We start from the raw sequence: 20,636 nt of genomic DNA, 5'->3' as shown, positions 1-20,636 counted from the left end.
TATGTTTAGTATTATAAACCTTTATAATCATCTAAAACTTTTTTTACAGCATTTAGGCATAAACCGCGAAAAGCTGCAAGGCTTTTTTAAACTTCTTTAACATCTGTCAATAGTTTCCCTTTACTCATGTTCCATTTGGTCATAGAGAGTTGAAAGAAAAACTTCAATTTTCATTCATTTTGTTTTCATTTGGAAAATAGTTATCATTTTGGACCCTTTTTATCCATTCGGCCAGTAATTTTGTCAATTTATATATTATTTTCTATTTTATACTTAGAATAATTTTGTTTTCTGCCATAATTACTGATTATAAATAAATAATCACAGAAGGTTTTTAATTTATTATTTCTTCCCCTTCTAAATTATTATAAAAGCTTTTTGGAAGCAAAATGCTATTTTTTACCTTTTATCAGCAAATGTTCGTCATAGAATCAAGTAAAAAGCTTCAAATAAATACTTATAACCTTTTATGCAAGTCCCTGCATTCTTAGTTAGTATATTAAATGGTCATACAAATGTACATTGTGAACGGAAACGTCGTTATCGTGATTTTAATTAATATACATTTTTCAGTTAGCTAGAGTGGTCAGTTTTCATTCTAATATAATAGTCGTGGCTTTATAGAACAAGTTATTTCCCATTTTGCTTATTTCATTTACAATGCTAAACGTAGATACTTTGTATTTGCATACGCTATGAAAGGCACGATGTTTCCGTGCCTTTTTAAATTGATATCATGAAAGATTCAGATTGTATTATTATTTTTATGGGTACTATCATCTGAATTATGCTATTGATGGTTTGCTGAATGACATGAAATATGTCATTCCCCTTACCATGCGAGAATTTTCTTCATTTATACTATTTGTACTTTGCTCCATTCTTTAATTCTTGACATATATCCTAAAAATCTGAAACTTTCAGTTCTAAAATACACAAACAAGGCTTGTAAAATTATGAAAAATGCTATACAATAAATTCATTCTATGGAAATTAATTACATAAGTTAATTGATTTAATGAGTAAGTACAGCCAATACAAATATGTTTTTGATTAACGGTTATTATTATCTGTAGTGTTGATAATATACTGTATATATAGTTTTAGTACTTTATCATAAGTGGAACTGCCTGTACAGCAACCGGCGCTTACGCACGCTAGATTCCGAATGGTTCCGATTGGGATGCCCGAACCGTAGCCGATCGTAGGGGCAGAGCTCAGTGTTTTAACTGTTTCGACAGAATAACTTACAGACTCTACTAGAACGTAATGTAATCTCGACGAACCAAACCAATTATCGAACTCTCTTAATTAATATTACAACTGGAAATCTAAATATTACTCGTAATCCAAGACATTATGTATGTAGATTATGCAGATATGGCATTTGATTAAAAACAGCCTTACATTTAACATCGTGTCTCAAAAGTCTAACAATCCGTCTTGTTTCCCTATTCAATTCGTAATTATTAGGGTCTGTTGGGCTTTTTGATTTATTTGCTTTGATTTTATCCTCCCTTTTGCTATACTCCTGGAACACAACCCGTTCTATTCCTGTTGTTTCCCATTTCCCATCTGGGTTTGCGGTCTAGCGATCCACACACCCCACCCTCCACCACCCCCACACCCCACCCACCAGCTCACCCTCTCGTCGTATATCATTACCCACTTACTTATTGACGTGCCCGCTTTATGGGATGCAACCTTTGTTATTGCAAGAACCCTTTGGTTTTATGTGTAATTCCGTGGGAGAGGGAAAATGTGAAGAAAACTTATTGATTGGAGCTTTTCACGTATTATCCTTCATATTATTATTGTATTTGCTTGGCAACCGCCGAAAGAAAGTAATTACTTCTCATTTATTTATATTTATTATACGAAGCAGTCCAAATTTGTATTCGGTTCCAAACGAATTATAAATTTAAAATCTAAATCTTCAATCTAAAAATAAATTTTTAGATGGTTTAGTATTTTTTTTTAAATTCTTAAATTCTTTAATTAAGGGCTAACAAGTTTTTTCATTTCGATTATAAATTTTGAATATAAGTATCCTAGCCCGCAGTGATATCAAAATGATCCCTTCTATTAAATGCGCACTTAATCTAAAACGTAGTTAAGTGCTGAGAACTGAATTAATAGAATTCATATCGAGTACAAAATTTAGAATTAATACTACTCCTATGATTTTTAAAAGTACAAGTCGAACAAAATTATTTCTTAATACTTGCACAATGCGCACGCACCTACCAAACAACAAAATCACGAAAGTACACATTTATTATTATCAAGTTTTTTTTTAAAGCTCTATTTTCATTTTTTTTTCTATTATGTGTTCATAAATATTGATATTCAATATACAAAAAAAATTATGAACAAGTTCTGCTACTAAGAAATTATCACACATAATTTGTCTGAAAATAAATATTATATAAAATCATGAAAATATTTACCAAAAATAATAAGATGTACATGACTATTCCATGAAATATCTAATTATTAAATTAACAAGCCAGTGTAATAATGACTAATTATTATTTATAGTAGACGGGAAGGAAGAAAGGCATTAGAGTAGAATGAACTTGATTATCTTGATTCACTGATGTATGCAAAGCAACTGAATGTCAAATCAATTGCTGATTCGGATTGGGTGCTTTATTAGCTTCATTTCATTTCATTTCTGCCTTCTTAATGGAGGTCAAAGTCCGACTGTTTGGCAGATGTTGTTTTGGGTATTGGCAGTATGCTTAAACATCGTTTAAATAGTTTGTTTATTGTTAAACCTTACAAGAGTCCCAACTGCGCCCTACCATCTGGAGCCAGAGAAACTATGGCATCCTCAATTGGGGTATGTTGTGAGGCTTAAGGTAGTGGGGAGGGGAAGGAGATGGGGAGGGCGAAGGTAGGGAAGTGCTTGGGTCTTGAGGTCTGGTTACCAAACAGGGCCAAAGCCGTTTCAAGCAACCTTTCAATAATGATGAGGGTGATATTGAGAGTATCTTCCACTCTTTCTTGCCCACGCCGGGAGTCCAACCCGCGACTTTCAGCTTGCTAGTCGAGAGCCTTACCCTTCAACCTCTACTACTAAAATCATATGAGTAAATAAGGTTTTCATTTGGTATTACGTAGGTAATAACATGATCGATTTCAGCTATGTTTCTCTGTTTTAACATGAATCAATTTCTTAAAGTGGAAATTCGAAGTAAAATCTTTTCCAGAAGTGCCTAATCATTACCCTTCCCTTTAACCTTCCAAAAAGGGACATTAGGATCCTACATAAAAGCATGTCTTTTAAAATTCGTTTTGTCCTTTTCAGTAACACTTAGATATCAGAATTTTTATCATAAATCGCCTAGCAGTCATCATTAAGTAATATGCAGCGATAAAAGAGTATCTAACTACACTATGCACCCCTCTGCGGATTGTTTGCAGCGAGGAAACTTTTTTTAAAGTAGGATCCAAGGGGGGGGGGGGAGATAGATATTATAATATCTTAAAAATACTAAAGTTATATTCTGAGCGGTGGACCTTCAGAACGGCAGTGTTAAAATGTTTTTTTTCGTACAGACTGGGTTAATTAAGTACATGGTCTAAAATATGACTATTTTCTATAATTGTTTACTACTTTCCGATTTTAAAAATGGACCACGACATCATTTTTGTCTCATTTCTTAATTTGCATTAATTACTGTACATTGAGATTCCAAATCAATAGTTGAAGATACCGCAACGTCCCGGAATGCCTTCATCAATTTTTTTTCTTGAAAATATTTTCGTTATTATGGAGTGCAATATTATGTCCCCTTGTCGAGACAGACATATAAAATGACTTTAGCTATACTTAATAACTATGTCCGATACACTGACACTTCTATCAATACATCTGATACACTTTTTAACTTTCGTCTTACCATTTATGTACTGACAATCGAGAATAATCTGGAATGCCACACTTGTGGGTACAGTCCCACAGGCTATGAGAAATAAAACATTTACTACCAACCCCGGCCTCGCACTTTGCAACAATAGAGTATAATATGTATTGTTTATTATAATACTTGTGTGTGCATTGTGTATAGGTAATGAGCACACACACCACACACACACACGTCCATTAAATAATTTACGGCTAGTACAACGGTCCCCGCCCCAGGCCTGGGCATTTAACTTGCCCAATTTACGTCACAATAAAGTCACGAATCACAAATTCAGACCTGCAATATTATTACTACGTACTTGCTTGGGGGAGGTGAAACTAAATAACACGGAAAAACCTCACTGCTTTTCCAAATGCTGATATTTTGTCGAATGTAAAAAAATAATGTTTTGTGTAATCTACCTAAATACAGGATTAAAATATTCATTTCACTTAAAATAGAACGTAATATGTATGGTAGTTATATATAGAATGTATTTTTTAATAAGTATTTTATATAAGTACATATAGTGTATATTGGTTATGTATAATATGTACTAATATAAAAATGCTTAATATTTAGCAATAGAGTTGCAAACTAAGTGCAGTAGGTATTTAAATTACAAAAATTAAAAACTTTTTTTCTAGAAGGGTGATTCTGTTTGTGTTGATGCTTATTAAGTTTATGCATAAATTCTGAACTTTGTAGGCCGTTAAACAGGTTAAACTTATTACCATCACAATATACCATAATTTGATAATCGCAATTATACCATATTGATATTTTTAATTAGAAATCCACTTTTGAGTAAGATGTTCACTCAATATTCAGGGACAGTATTTTTTAATTGTTCCCTGATATTTAGTGATTCCCCTTGGTTTGTTGGGAGAGCTGTCGGTCTTCGGCCCCTTATGTAGCGGTATAATTTTTAGTCAGAGGCCCACTTATTTTGGATGGCGCGTCACTCACTGCTCTTCCTACTTACGCGGTATGGTAGCGATATCGCAAATAGCGCGGCGGAGACAATCTTCCACGTTCGGTACCTTTATACTTTATTTAACAATTAAAGCCCCGGCAAAGCTGATATTATGGGTTCATTTCCTGGATTCGACCGAATACTTGTTTACTATTTCCATCACCGACATGGTATATAATCCTATCAAAAAAATTTAAATTGTTTTCCTTTGATATGTTTTTATTTGGACTCAAATTAATATTTCTGCATTCCATACAGTATTACATAATATGTATACTGTCAAAAAAATGTGTACAGCTCAATTAATTTCGTAAAAGACAAATGAAGTTTGAGAGAATAGTATAACTCTAAGCAAAAATCAATACGTTAGTTTGGTTTTCGCCCCGTTTAATAAATATAATCCAAAATGTTTTCAACTTTTGGGTCACACCTCTCTGTTCCTTTTTGTATTTGTATTCGTGTCGGTCGTATTTGCTTACTTGTGTATGTATCTGTTAGCTTGACAAATGCCCGTTTGAATGCCAATGGACCGCGGTGTAGTGGGGATAATAAATCGGCTAGGGGGGAAGGAGGAGGTGAAGAGGAACGAGGAAGGAAAGGGCATCCCGGGGTGTGTGGAAAACCAGGGAAATATGCACTGTGTGATTTTTAGAAAGCGTAAACACGGAATCAAACGATCAAATATTTATTCTGCTGGGTGTTTTTATTAGAGATTATTGGAATATTGCGTTAGAAAAATACTGATTTTTTGGTACATTTCTGGAAGCATTTTTAAGCAAAACAGTTATTGTGATAAATACATTTTTTAATGTTACATGAGCCGTGCTAGGGATGTACCCTTGTTATGGCGGGTGAAGTTTACAAATTGATTTTTTTCCATACAATGGATGGTAATAATTTTAAATATTTGTATTATACAAATCAATTTTATGTATAAATATTTTAAAATATAATTAAATTAAGTCAGATAGGGAATTTGAATGGTGTTTAAGTGTACTGTATATTATCTCCACAAATAGTTAAGTAATAACATAGATCACTGTAGAGATGTATTATAAGTTTGTACAGCACTATTGAGGTGATTTTGCACAAAAACGGCGCTATACAAGTCATCCAATTATTATTATTATTACAGTGTAGAATATTTAGGAATTAAGATTGAAATGTATTGCATATGTTAAATATATTAAAAAAATGTTAATTAAAATATTTTTTATTTTTATTTTTAGTACTTATTTAAAAAAAAAAAGATTATATATAAAATAACGTTAATAATATTATGTTAAATCTTCCAAAGGGCTTTTTTATACTTAAGAGAGATAAGGATCTAAAGTCAGTTTTTATTTCAAGTTTAAAAATGGTTATTTTTGTTCCTAATACTTGATCTTCATTGTTGTTATTATTTAAATATAAATTTGCTAATCTTTTGCGAGGTTTTATTTCGATTACTGTATAATAATGTCTAGCCATTTAATAAATAAAGATTCAAAATTTTAAAATTGGAAATTCATATGTCATATGGCATTTATTCTGGTCTAGTAATGTGTAATTTCTATCACCTAAGAAATTCTAAAAATATAGTACTATAGGATTCATATGTCTTATACTGATTTATAAATGTGGAAATTCTAACTATACAATTGTAAATGTTCTCCAAAATGCCCTGGAAAGATTCTCAGACTTGTGATGTCCCGAAAGAAACCATTCATCTGTTCTGAATGCAGTTACTAATGTTATCCATATTGACCCTGGTAATAAATTACATCTTTGCGATTCTTTCAAGGATAAAGAAACCATCCTGTCACTTCAAATGCAATCAACTATGTTCTCAAAATTTGTTTTGACAGCATCGCCATTCCATTGTAAGAATATTATGTACTAAATACACAATTTGGCTGTCCTGAAACGGGAATCCTTCCCAGTTGGACAGACAAAGGTTCATTTTGTTTTATATTTTTGTAATTTATATATAGTACTAATAATGTATAAATATATATACTATATATAAAGTATAAATATAGTACTAATAATAAATGTAAGGATTCACCACGTTATGTGTGTATATTAAGGTTTATTTTTTATCTTGAAAATGTTACAGATAAAAAAAAATGTTTTTTTTAAATAACAGCAATTAATATATATTAACGTTTTTCTGTATCTTGTTACAGGTAAGCAACACACATTGATCCAAACACACAATGGCTGCAATAAAACATGTAAGTCATAAGCATATACTTTTATCTTTACCCTTTAAATATATTTCCTATTAACCTCGTCACTTCATACTTTCTAGGCATTTAGTTTTAGAAGAGTTCTATTGTAAGGTGTATTTGTTACTTAATTATTGAATTTTTCCCTTTTAAATCAACCACAACGTGTTTACAAATAATATATTCGTGTATTTTAACTTTCACATATTATAAGCAGCCTTTGATAGGTTTAGGCGAATGCAGCTTATTAAGGGAACACGGGGCATTTTCCCGAAAGTATATAGTATTTTCACCCTTTCTTCGTCCCCTCTACAATTCTTCCTGCCCTCTAACAAAAATTCCATTCCTACACGTGGCTATAAATTAAGATTCGCTTCCGTTTCGTAAAACCCGTATTTTTCGTTTAAGTGAGGGTATTTTTTTGCAAGCACGTCTCAGATCTTGGAATTAATAAATTCGTTAGTTTATTGAAATTTCCTTCGTCTCAATGATATCAAACTTTTTCGGAATACCGAAAATACGTTTCCGAGTTTTTGTCACTGAAATGAAAACGCCGGAATAAAATTAAATATGGGCTTTCACAAATATTTGTCTGAATCCTTTCAAGCGATAAGGAAAACAAAAAAAATCGTGAATTCATTGGAATATTAATTGATTTTTTTACTGCATAACTTTTTGTTCAACTTTATTAATAATTTATCAAAAATTTACTCATGTAAATTCGTTCCGCTTTTTCGCGACTTTTTTATTAACTGGATTTGGACATGATCCGAGAATGGTACCTTTAGCGCATAGCTATTTGAAGGCATTCCTTTGATGAATTAATTTGTTTTAATTTTATAGTAATTTATCATTCATTATCTTTCGTGTTACCGAAAAATGACCAGGTAAACAGGAATCCATATTAATCAATTATACCGACAGTAAAAGCAACGCATCTGATATAAAGAAAATAAATAACAACATGGTATGCATAGATATGGTCTACGCATAAGACACGGTTTGCGCATGTGACTTTGGATCAGGAGAGAGTTACTACCCTTCCACAGCCTTTGAACAATATTAAATATTTTGTTGCGGATGGCTTTGTATGTTTAAATTATTGTATCACCATAAATGCTTTATTTAAATACGTACAACATTCACGGTGAAATTTTGAATTCATTTCAAGCTGAAAATCTAATACAGTTGGATGTCAGTGCTTCGCTTTAAAGTTATCAGTGTAATCACCCATTTTATAGGTTTATCTGAAAGGCTTGACGTAAACTCTCGACACCTCTGGCCGTCTTCGATCCCGGTATCGCCGGTTCATGTCACATGCTCGTTAATTATTCCCCAGCAGTTATCCCCCACCACCCTATCCCACTCCCACGTAAGCCTTCCAGCGTGACGTCATCATTTAACAGAACCTTACTTCCATGTGGCAATATTTGCAACCCACCTACACGGCTGCACGACTCGTGATAAGAATTGTTCCTCCGAACTCAACTCACTTTGTCTTAATTACTTATGCACCCAACTGATTACTTTTCATAAAACTTTGTTCCACTTGATAAAAAGACCAAAGAAATCAGAGAAAATACAGATTTTTACAAATGAAAATAAATTTTTAAAACATTTTTTAAATAAATTTTTTAATATTTTAATTTTTGATAGTGACGATCCTGTCGGAATCCCAGTATCATGTTATAAAGAATCAACTTTTATCCACATTTCTATCTATTGACCGTCACCGAGATCAACTATCACGGCTATCATAGTAATATTATATTCCATTATTACTATTTATATTATTATCAAAGATATCAGATAGGTACATTATATCTGAAATCTTCCAAAAAATATCGAATTAACTAAAAATTTCCATTTTAATAAATGGTTTTACTCATTCAGAATAAGAAAACTTAGGTTGTTAATTGTCCGGTTTTCAGCATAACTTTAAACACATTTACGATTGTTTTCATTATGTCTGTAAATAGTTTAGTTTCGATCTATCTACAAAAGAATAATAATTTATTAAACGTCACATATTGTTCAGAAGCGGAAGTGGCATGTATCACCGACACCGTGCTCGGATAATTATAATAATTAATTATATAGTTAACCGCCGGACGTCAAGTCAAGCCGCCAGTGCCAGTGGCTCTATATGCGATATATGCAGTTCACACTGCATACTGCACACGCGCCTGCGACATCGGATGCACTAACGAGCCCTTTGACACTACGAAACTAAATGATCATATTTGATCCTTATAAAGTCATGTCAATTACTAATTATGCAGCCTTGCTAAATATCGATGGCCACCCTGATAGTGATAGTGGAAGTGGAAGATCATTCGTCTTTATTACAGGTTCAATACATCTTCAGTTGATGTTTACTTAACATATTATTATAAACGATATCAACATATTAATTATATGAAACGAATAATAAATTATATTAGAGATACGCAATAATATTTTAAACATAATAAAGTGGGTCGGTTTTTAGTGGCCCATTTGTTCGGTTTTGGGAACAAACTGCTTTTACCCGTAGAGTCAATTTGTTCGGTTTTGGGAACAACTCATATGGTCTCATAGAAATCTCTAGGTCTCCAATACTGTCATAGTTCGAAATATGAACTAAAAAAAGAGAAAACACCAAGCATTATATTAAAATATAGAAGTTAACCACAGAATAATTCAAATGTACCTACCTGTCTATGAAACCAAAGGTTACGAGAAAAATAATATGAACCTTTGTAAATATTTAATAATTAATTTAATGTGAAATCGAAAAAATGTGAGGTAGCCATAATTTTCATAATACACGTGTCTAGTAAAATATGTATTTTTTCGTTATCAGTAATTTACGTTCAATTTTTAAATGAAAATACGTAAGATGAGTCATTTAAAAACTTTTTCTGTTTAATTTCAAAATTTTAATACTTTGAAAATTAAATGTATATTTTTAATAATACAGTTTGAAAGCGTATTTAATCACCTCTTAAACACAGTTTTTTTTCTATAACATTCAGGAATATCCCATTCATTTAGATTTTATTGAGAACCGAAAATATACACAAACTCTCTAACTTTCTGACAGCATCTTGAAGAAATGTAACGGTACATATGTCAGAGGCCTGAGGGGTTAAATAATAATAGTATCGAAGTTATCATAAAAAACAAAACTAAGTGTTAGCTGCAGACTCTATTTGAAAAATAATTATTATTACTAAAAATGGATATTCCAAACGTTAATAATTCTTACTCGAATATGATACACTTAAACATAATCCGGTTTAAAATTTTAAAGTGCTTTAATTAATAACAGTGAAACATAAAATAAAAGGTTCGCTTTTATTTTTATTAACAATGAACTTTTTTATTTTTGAGTAAATTGTCGGAAATCATTAATGCTTATTTATTATTACCCTATAAATTTACCCCACTAATTGTATTGTTAATAACTATACATACACTATAATATTTTATATATATATATATACATAAAATATATATTTTTTAAAACTGTAATTTAAACGGAACTCTTTAAATTACAGTTTTAGTTCTTTTGAAGCTGTCATTTTTTGACATTTGACAAGTACGCCATTAATAAAAATGATTTTGAATGAGCTAAAAAATCTTTGCTGATTGGGTCCTTGAAATGCGTGAAAATGATCCAGAATTCTATCGAAAAATCATCTTGAGTGATGAGGCCCATTTCCACCTCGGTGGCTTCGTCAACAAGCAAAATTGTCGCATCTGGGGCTCGGAAAACCCAAGAGTTATTGTTGAAAAGCCTCTCTATCCTCAACGTGTGACTGTTTGGTGCGGTTTATGGTCCGGCGGAGTCAATGGACCTTACTTTTTCGAAAATGAGGCTGGAGCAACAGTTACAGTGAATGGATTGCGCTATCGAGAGATGATTAATGATTTTTTATGGGCGGAATTGGATGGTATTGATCTGGACAACGTTTACTTTCAACAAGACGGCGCTACGTGCCACACAAGCAACGTAACCTTTGATCTTCTACGATTGAATATCAAAATAACACCTCTTATTGGAAAACCCTGTATAAACAAACAAAAAAGTTAATTTGTTCGGTAAATATTGTGAGCATATCAAATATGCCCTTTTTCATGCTTTAAGTATTTCTAAACCTTATGAATATGCAACTAATGTAGCATTGCGGAAAAAACAAACGGATATTATGTTTGAAACGGTGAATAGGTATATTACTTGTAGTGGCTTACTACATGCAAGACTGTAGATATACCTAGGTTCAATCCACGACATTTATTATTGGTATTCTCTCGCCATCATTGGTAGACGTTTATTACGTTACTAATTATAATTAAGAATCTATGTATTGATATATGTACACGTATTCCTGATATGTATCAATGTTTTGATAACCCAGCCGGACAACAGAAAATGAAAAATAAACGAAAACATAACAATTCTGTATGTACAGAATTTCTAGTGTTTTCTGTGGAAAGTTCGAGAAATACGTTGGTGGTTTTACAATTTCCCCTAAGCCCTTCTTTGACAATTCCGAAAACTATTTTCCTTACTTTTGCAATTCCACCTGAGACTTCGCAGCTTACAAAGTGCAAGGAAATTTCGCGAGTCTTTTAATCGACTCCATTGTGTCTCCCCATTGTGAATCGTTGCAAATTATTTCACCGCCGTGCTTTGAAAGCAAAAGCTCCTTTCTCCAATCAAAAGCTCCGCAAGAAAGATTTGAACTGAAAAATTCGGTTACGCTTTGCAATTGGAAAAGTGGCTCTGCGATAATTTCACATTTTGAATTTAAATATAGCTTAACTTTTATGTGGCGACTGCACTCCGCTAAAACTTTCAGAAATCAAATTTTAAAACAAGCAAGAAAGTTAAAAAATGCAATGAACTCAATACAAACGTGGCGTTGAATTGTTTTGCATTCATTTACTATTTTCAGTAATTGAATATCGCTAATAAAGAGGAAAATGAATTTATCAAATGCAATTTTTTCGATTATTAGAGTTGAAGGGGTGTGTTAGTTTAATGTTGACATTTCGTTGAAACAAGTTAAGTATGAGCGGCGGTTTTAGTGCGCGAACTTGTATTCATTGTTATTTTATTCATTCAAGGTGTGTTTTAATCATGAAAAACAAAGAGAAGACCGTTATTATAGAAGCTCCTGAAACTAACCCAATCATGATGTATGACTACGTTCGTCAATCCTAAAATATTCTGTGGTAGTTTTATGTTCACCAATTCGGCTTTTTAGAATGTATGACAAAGTTGTAACACTCTTCTAGATATTTTGTAGCTTTATAATTTCGCATATATGATGAAGCAATTAGCTGAGCGTACAAATTAAACGAACTAACCATCACGCCGTTTCCCCGCAGGGAAGCACAGAGGATGGACCGCCAAACAAAACTCATTGCCTTTTCTCTACTTTGTAAATATTTAGCAAGAGCTTAATTTAGTAATTATCGAAGTAGGTATGTAATTCCTATCCGATTGTTTTATTCCCGCTTTGTTCTAGAAGTCATTAAGGAACATCTAGGAATCCTCCATAATCCCAATAATTAAGTCCGCTTATGATACGTTGTATTCTATTTTCACGTTGGTTAAGAGCCGCGCTACTGTAGCAACAAAGCGCCGGATATTTCAATCCCTCAAAGCCGATAATTCCCTTTGACCCAACTAGAGTCAGAACCATTTCTTCCTATTCAAAGACTCCGATAATCGCGTATAGTCGTAGCTCGTAGCGGCATCGCAATATTGGATGAGAAGTTAATAACGAAGCCGTTTCATCTTTTACTACTACAGCAAGCTCATTCCTTTTCTTTTTGCCAAGAGTTTATTTTAATGAGACATGTGCCAAATTACAAATGAATGGAATTTCTCCTGCTTTTCTTTCAATAAACTTTAAGGGCGCTTTCACATCGAATTAGCTCGACGAGCCTTTAGCCCGCTTGTGTGTGTACTTTATAATTGCTATAAAGTTTAACTAGTCGTTATGAAAATAGTACACCTTAATAATAATAATAATTTGATGACTTGTATAGCGCCGTTTTTGTTCAAAATAACCTCAAGGGCGCTGTACAAACTTATATTATTACTTAACTATGTTTCTAATTTGCTCTAATTTAATAAATCAAAACAAATATTTACTCTAAATCAAAAGATTTGTGTGTAGCTACCTACTTAAATACCTATCTACTTAATTGTAAACCATTTATTTTATGTCACTTTTTTATTTCAAATAAGTCATTATAAAATTTGTTCAAAGAAACGCCACTATCTCAATGACATTTTTTTTAACTTTATTCATGCAGGTCCATACAAAGATGAATTTTGTCACATTCATATTTGAAATATGAATCTTTACTGAACCATTCAAATGGCCACCATCTCGAACATGAAACGGAACGTGCAAACAATTTTACAAAACCGTCGAGTTAAAGCAGTACTTACTACGTAACTTGTGGTACATTATTTTGAAGAATAATTATCATCGTATTTCATAAATTTTGTGCAGATTGCTGATTAATCATTGATTAGAGAAGAGAAATGAGATCTAAGGTATGTTAAAATTTCGTTGTACGAAGTCCTGAGGTATTACAGGAATATGTTACCGTGTACAGAATAAGAAAAGGGACGCATACATGTATGGTTGGACGTGTAAAACGGGTGTACGAAGTCCCTAAAGTGGTACAGGAACATGTTACCGTGTACAGTATAAGAAATGGGACGCATGCATGTATGGTTGGACGTGTAAAACGGGTGTACAAAGTCCCTAAAGTGGTACAGGATTATATAACCGTGTACAGTATAAGAAATAGGACGCATACATGTATGGTTGGACGTGTAAAACGGGTGTACGAAGTCCCTGAAGTGGTACAGGAACATGTTACCATGTACAAGATAAGAAAAATGACCCATATATGTATGGTTGGACGTGTAGAACGCATGTACAAAGCCGCTGAGGTGGTACAGGAACATGCTAACGTTTACAAGATAAGGAAAGGGACCCATATATGTATCGTTGGACGTATATAACGGGAGAACGGAAAAGGAGTGTTGATCAAGTAAATTCAACATTTCAATTGGGGAACGCAAGGAATCAGAATCACAGAAGGATTTGTAAGATCGAGCCATGCCTACAATTTTATGTTGAAATAATTATAGTACACGAAAACATAATGTTAATAGTGGCTAGCACTCGATATCACTAAATAATAGTAAAATGAATGAATTACAACTCCCCCTCATTATAATACACTACCTGCTGGTACATTAAATCATCTCCCATCATCTGCACCTTCCCGTCTCCCCACCTCCCTACCAGGCGTCAATTCAATACGAAATCCAATTTCGTTTACGCGCTAGAATCTAGAACTTTCCCCGTTCCCTTTTTATAGGAACCTGCAATACCTTCGGTAGTTCAGACCCATCTTTGTTCTTCTTCCATCCACGCAATTTCGACTATTCTCCTCGGATTTTCTCCTTTTAAAGTAAATCAATAACACCTCCGGTTAGATCGGGTTTGTTTTCGGTAAACAAAGCCGTTTTTCTTCGGAGAGGAATAAAATCTTTCGACCAATTGAGTGATAATGAAAGATCAGTTTCAGACTCGATCGGAACTTTGAGACTAAAATAGCCTCAACTTCTTCTTTATTCGACAAGGTATTTTACTCGCTGAGCAAAATTTAAGAAAAACGTTTTCCCTCACAAAAACAAGTTTACTCATTTTAGCCGTCGAATATGTTGAACGTTATTTGAATAAAATGTGATAATATTTTTTTCTTAGTAATAATTACCATAGGTATTATATGTGTTTACAACACTGTTTCTACTTATTTGAATGCGATTTAACGACAAGTATTCAAGAGATTTAACGAAAATGATTTATTTATTAATTTTATTTTAATACATATAAAATGCATGAGGCCCTAAAATTAACATACATGGAAGTTTTAATACATAATGATATAAAATCTTATAGCTACATTACGATAATTATCAAATAACTATGTATGTTAATCAATATTATAATATTCTTAATACAATTAAATTAAAATCACAACTGATTAATTACGAATTTTCACAAAAGCATTTTATTTGACCATGTTTCTTTAACATAGGTAAGGTATAGAATATTTAGAGATATACTCTTCACGTTATGAATTTGTAATGAACGTGGCTTTAGATAAGACGTTTTTCAGAATAATATGTGTTGTTGTGACACGAAATATATATATTTTTACACATAAATTTATTCATTTTTCGGTGTATAACTCCAATATTTTAATGTTTATTTTTTAAAGGTAAACGTGAAAGCATTGGCGCTCAAAGAGTAATAATCATCCCCCATCCATCTTTATCCTTTGCGGGGATGAAAAGAACCGCCCCCTCGCGCCACCCCTATTTGTGCTCATTTAACAGTTAGTTAAACCTCAATAATGTTGCCATGCATAATGCCGAGAACAACCGCTGGCTTAACATGCAAATTAGGAAACCATCGGGGAAAAAGAAGACTTAAAAATATAAATTATTCATCAATCTTGCGTATCGCGAAGGCATTACGTATCCGCTAACCGCTAACTGCGAACCCTGCAGCATAACTGAGGTATGAAATACCTTTTTAGTATTAATTTATTTCATTTTTATTATGTGTTGAATATCAATTCTTATACTTCCCAACGAAACTGCTAGTAGTAACTTTAATCATTAATTATGTTACTATTAACTCCTGCAAGTATTCTTGTTTACATTATTGTGACAATGGCCCTGAAATCCTAAACATCTGTCAAGACATAATGAACACTGAAATACATTTATAATTTGGTTTTAATTGGAGTTCTATAAATTAAACACAAATAACTACGACGCTAGGGCTGATTGCCCTAGGGAATCAAGGAAATATTGTGAGGCTGAAGAAAGAATGGGGTACAGGCATTGATATATAGTCAATGGGGTACAGGTGAAGAGGGAGAGAAAACATGAATTGCATTTACCTATCCTTCTCAGTTTCAGATATGTTTTTAAATTTTCATCCATACAGAATGTAACGCCCTCTCTAAAAATATTAAAAAAAAATATGGCGTTTTTACTCCAATAGCTACTAGTTCTCAAAATATACCAATTTATATAATTTGTTGATAAAAATTTAATAATATAAGTTATCCGTGAAAATGTTCAGGTATTACCGGCTAGATGTGTAAATATAACCAAAGTTTGGATCGCCGGAAGCGTTTCATTCTGCTTATCAACGTTGTAATTTTGACAGCCCCTTGCCCATCTGATATCTCAATTAATATTTTAAATAAGTTTTTTTGTATATTTGTAATCCTTTTGAATCAGCCCCTGTAGAGGTACTCGAGATCTCGAATTACGGAAAGTAAAAATTCATTATAATTTTAATATTAATTCTAGAGTTTTAGATCCGAAATGCCTTCGGAGGTGAGGGGGGTTTCCATGGAGGTTTCCGTGGAAGAGGGAGGAGAATTTCAGCAATTAATAACGATCTAGGGGTTTTTAATTTGCGAATAATTATGCTGCATTGTTCAACTCCCGTGGATTACTTTCTGCGAAAGATTCGCCATCTTAGTTGAGATCTATTTGAATTATACAAAAAAATGCCAACCCGTATTGTTCGTTTTTGTTTGAATTTTTGTTCCCAGCGAAGATAATGACCCAAAAATGCCTTTGTTGTATTGATCAGGATGAATACAATCTAAAAAATTAAAAAGTTGTTCAACTCGACATCGAAATATATTCATATAAATGGTAGCCTGAATTATAAAGGAAAATAAACATTTTATACAATTTTAGATTCTTTCATACTTTCTGCTTATAATGTTATACATGCACTAAAGCGGATGAAATGCTTCGTTAAGAAAAAAACTAGAATCACCTGTGTCCATAATAAGTTGAATGCTTTTAATGCAGCGTGCAGTACCTACCTTCCTACCAAGTTCATTATTAATGCAGCGTGCAGTACCTACCTTCCTACCAAGTTCATTATTAATGCAGCGTGCAGTACCTACCTTCCTACCAAGTTCATTATTAATGCAGCGTGCAGTACCTACCCACCAAGTTCATTATTTCAATGATCTATTTTTAATTTGCATTTTGAGTTTTTTAACTAAACAGGGTTAACTAAAGCGTGGTCTCCTGCGACCGTTTCTACAAACAATACATCAAACACTTTTGTTTCGTCCACATTCCGTCTAATTCCTTTGTTGAAACATTGGGGCGCGGTGTGCGTGGTCATAAACATTTTGTCATTATTTTTTAAATGTCTGATGAGGAAGACGTGTGTACTCTTGATTTTTTGCTGTCAACTATCAACGTTTCTGACAAGGAAGACGTTCTTACAGGTTTAGCGTTCGCAGAAATTATTGCACCAGGGAGGAATTACAGATTTCGGGTTCGACCGTACCTTCGACCTCAAAACTTTAATCTTTATCAGGAATTGAAAATTGAAGACAGATTTGTTAAAAGTAATTTCTTCCGCAGTCTCTAAAACCTCTTTCGAAGAATCGGTTTTATTTATTGCTGTCACATTACGATTTCTTGTAACTGCGGATTGATATACAAGCCTGAAGTACCAGTATCGAAACAGCAGATGTCGAAATTGTTCTGGAAGTTTGTTGGGCCTTCAAAATAGTAAATAATATGTTCAAATAAATAATTCAAATTTAATAACACTTTGTTTTAAAGTCATTTCACGATAGAAAGAATCATCCTTTATGACATTATTTATTTACAATGTATTAAACTCACGATATTATGTTTGCTTAGTGCTCGTAACCTCAAAAACTCGTACGATTTGTGCTCCGTGATAGCCCGCTCCGCGCTGTGGCTGTCAAAAAATGAAATAGTCTCCTCCCCTCCTTTGCCGCGGTCGTCCCGTTTCGAAAGCGCATAGAATGTTTTCCATCGGACACGGAAAACACCAACATTGCGTTTTCGAACACAAATGTGGATGGGAACGCCCCCTTTTCAAATGTTTATGGCAATGTTCGTCGTAATGTTTGAAGTAATGTTGTGGAAACGGTCGCAGGAGACCCCGCTTAATCCCAGCTTTTCCAAACCTTTCGAGGTCTATAAATATGCGTAAACATGTTTTCGTTTTCATTAATGTATGTTAATAACTATGTCTATAAGAAAATTTTATACACTTTAATTTAATTTCTACGGTGAAATTTCACTAAGAATGTAGTCAAGTAATATTACTATTCTTACAATTTCAAGTCTGCCATCAAAATCTTATGAAGAAATGAGATTGCTAAAGTTTTATCCGAGGGGTTTGAAGAGGCTCTTAGTAGGTATTTATTTTTACAGTCGAAAACATTCTGTCCTTACATATTTACGGGACATCTTTTCGATACTTTTCCCAGAGTCGGTATTTTTTCCAGAGCCCTTACTTAAGCTCATTGAATCCTTTCAGCCGAGAATGTTTTGACAGAGCTTTTTGCCGAAACTATGTCCGTACCTACACCTACCCAGCCGGCAGTACCTACCTGCGCAGTACCCATGTAGCTTAAAGCTCCGTAGGTAGTAAGTATTATGAGACAAGATATGTTTCGCTTCTCCACGTCTCCCACTCTTTTCATGTTCTGGGATCCAATGGACCATCGGTGAATGAATAAACTTCAGACGGACCTTTTCAATAATTGAAATCCCTTAGCAAAGGCTTCTTGCTTGATTAAGGCTGTCACCGAAATGGCTACACCATCAAACGGTTATGCGATTTTTGAGCACATCTTTCAGGATTTTATCTTCAAGGGCATCGTAATGTTGCCGTTCTGGTAATAAGTCGGTTGTAAAAATCAGACATTGTTTTTCAAAAGCCTAATTGACTCGGAAGTGTATTATATAAATTCATTTCACGTGATGCGTTGTTCCTATTTTTTATTAAAGTCATACAGATATCATTTGAAATTTTCACGTCCAAAAACATTTTCGGACAGCATTACAGTGCCCACCATCAGGGCAAAAGTCTGCCATAAGTGATATTCCTAATATTATGACAGCGAATGCTACGGTATTTATGGACATATAATGTACAAATTAATTTCTTTTTAAACCTCATAAAATTGATTCCACAAAAGAATTATAAATTTTGGAAGTATTTCAAATTGATCTACGAACACTCAGTTCATTAATATTTTAATCTTAATAATAAAATAAAATCCATATTTCATAGTTCATGATCTCACTACTTGCAAGTGTTTGGCAGTTTGTGGGTACACCCTAATGACAAAATTAAATACGTAAAATAGGACATACATAAATAAATAATTTTGTCTAAACAGTGGCACAACAATGGCTGCCAAGATGGCGGCAACGTCAAACCGTTTTCACGGTTATTATTTAGTTCCTTGACATTTAATTAACATCTGGGGGCAACAACAATTATTTATTAGTTTTCATAACCTATTACATTCAAATAAAACATAATTTTGTTGATACAAAGTATTTATGTTTTCTGGCAAGCCTAGGACTCTGTAGTAAATATTATGAAAATAATAATCAATTTTTCTAACGTGGATACATAATTTAAAGTAATACATATTAATTTATTTATTATTTTACTCCATAACCCAATGACCACAATTATAACGACGTATAATGTTGTGGGCACTGCTTCATACATCCAGCTAAATTACATGTTATTGGTTGACTTCCAACCCTCAGATGGCATAGCTTTAAAGCACCTTTTTTTAGTGCTACGGGCACCGCTTGAAAACCGGAAAAAATCCCTTATATCACAAATACGTTATACATATACATACCTATGAAAGTGGAAGGTACTAGGCAACTTGGGTAGAAACTTTTAGCAACAGTTGGAATGGTGATTTTCTAACACTCCATTTTTAATGTGTATTAGGTGTGTTTTTGTCAAACAAACTTTTTCACAGCGGTCTTAAATGTTAATTTCCAGTATGTTAAAAATCATTTAATAGTGCTTAATTTAAAATGAATATTAATTTCAAGGTTAAATAATAAAAAAAAATATTTATAATTTAAAATAAATTGTTAAAATAAAATACAAATGCCACGTTTTATTTATATTTTTACATTAACCTATTTGTTTTTATCGTGCAATTAAAAAATTCATACGACGGCTGCCGGTTAAATTTATGAAATATAAAATTTGATCAGTTTTATTGTCATAAAGAATAAGCTCATCGGTGAAGACAATACTATCTAACAACATACTTCAATAAACTAAGCTAAAACATACCCAAACGATAAAATAAATTTAAAAATGTTTGACAGGAATGCTTTTCTGTGAAATCAAATTCCTGCCGTTTTTTATTCGAAACGCTTTTATACTCGGTGGCTGAACACGTACCCGGCATCTGAAATGTAAAATCTGGACATCTGGAGGGTGAATTTTATATAATTTATATTGTTTTTAAGCTAATATTTTATAATTAGACGACAGTTCGATAGAAGTGGTCTATCAACGGTGGCGTCACACGTAACACTGGACAGACTATTGGAATTTGACAATGCAGTTTAACAAAATAACGTAGGCGATA

At 33.0% G+C, this 20,636-nt stretch overlaps 1 protein-coding gene across 1 annotated transcript in view; it reads left to right on the top strand.

Moving 5' to 3' along the window:
- Ten-m (teneurin transmembrane protein Ten-m) overlaps positions 1-20,636 on the top strand; it is a 540,838-nt gene that overhangs the window by 367,194 nt on the left and 153,008 nt on the right. The window contains exon 5 of the mRNA XM_089631518.1: positions 7,059-7,106. Within this exon, the coding sequence (XP_089487644.1) occupies positions 7,059-7,106 (48 nt within the window). The remainder of the gene's footprint in view (positions 1-7,058; positions 7,107-20,636) is intronic.

This window comes from Hesperophylax consimilis, chromosome 5 (genome assembly GCF_061612785.1).
Source record: "Hesperophylax consimilis isolate HC1 chromosome 5, BYU_Hcon_1.0, whole genome shotgun sequence".
NCBI lineage: Eukaryota > Metazoa > Arthropoda > Insecta > Trichoptera > Limnephilidae > Hesperophylax > Hesperophylax consimilis.
This window is presented reverse-complemented; position numbering and strand designations above follow the sequence as displayed.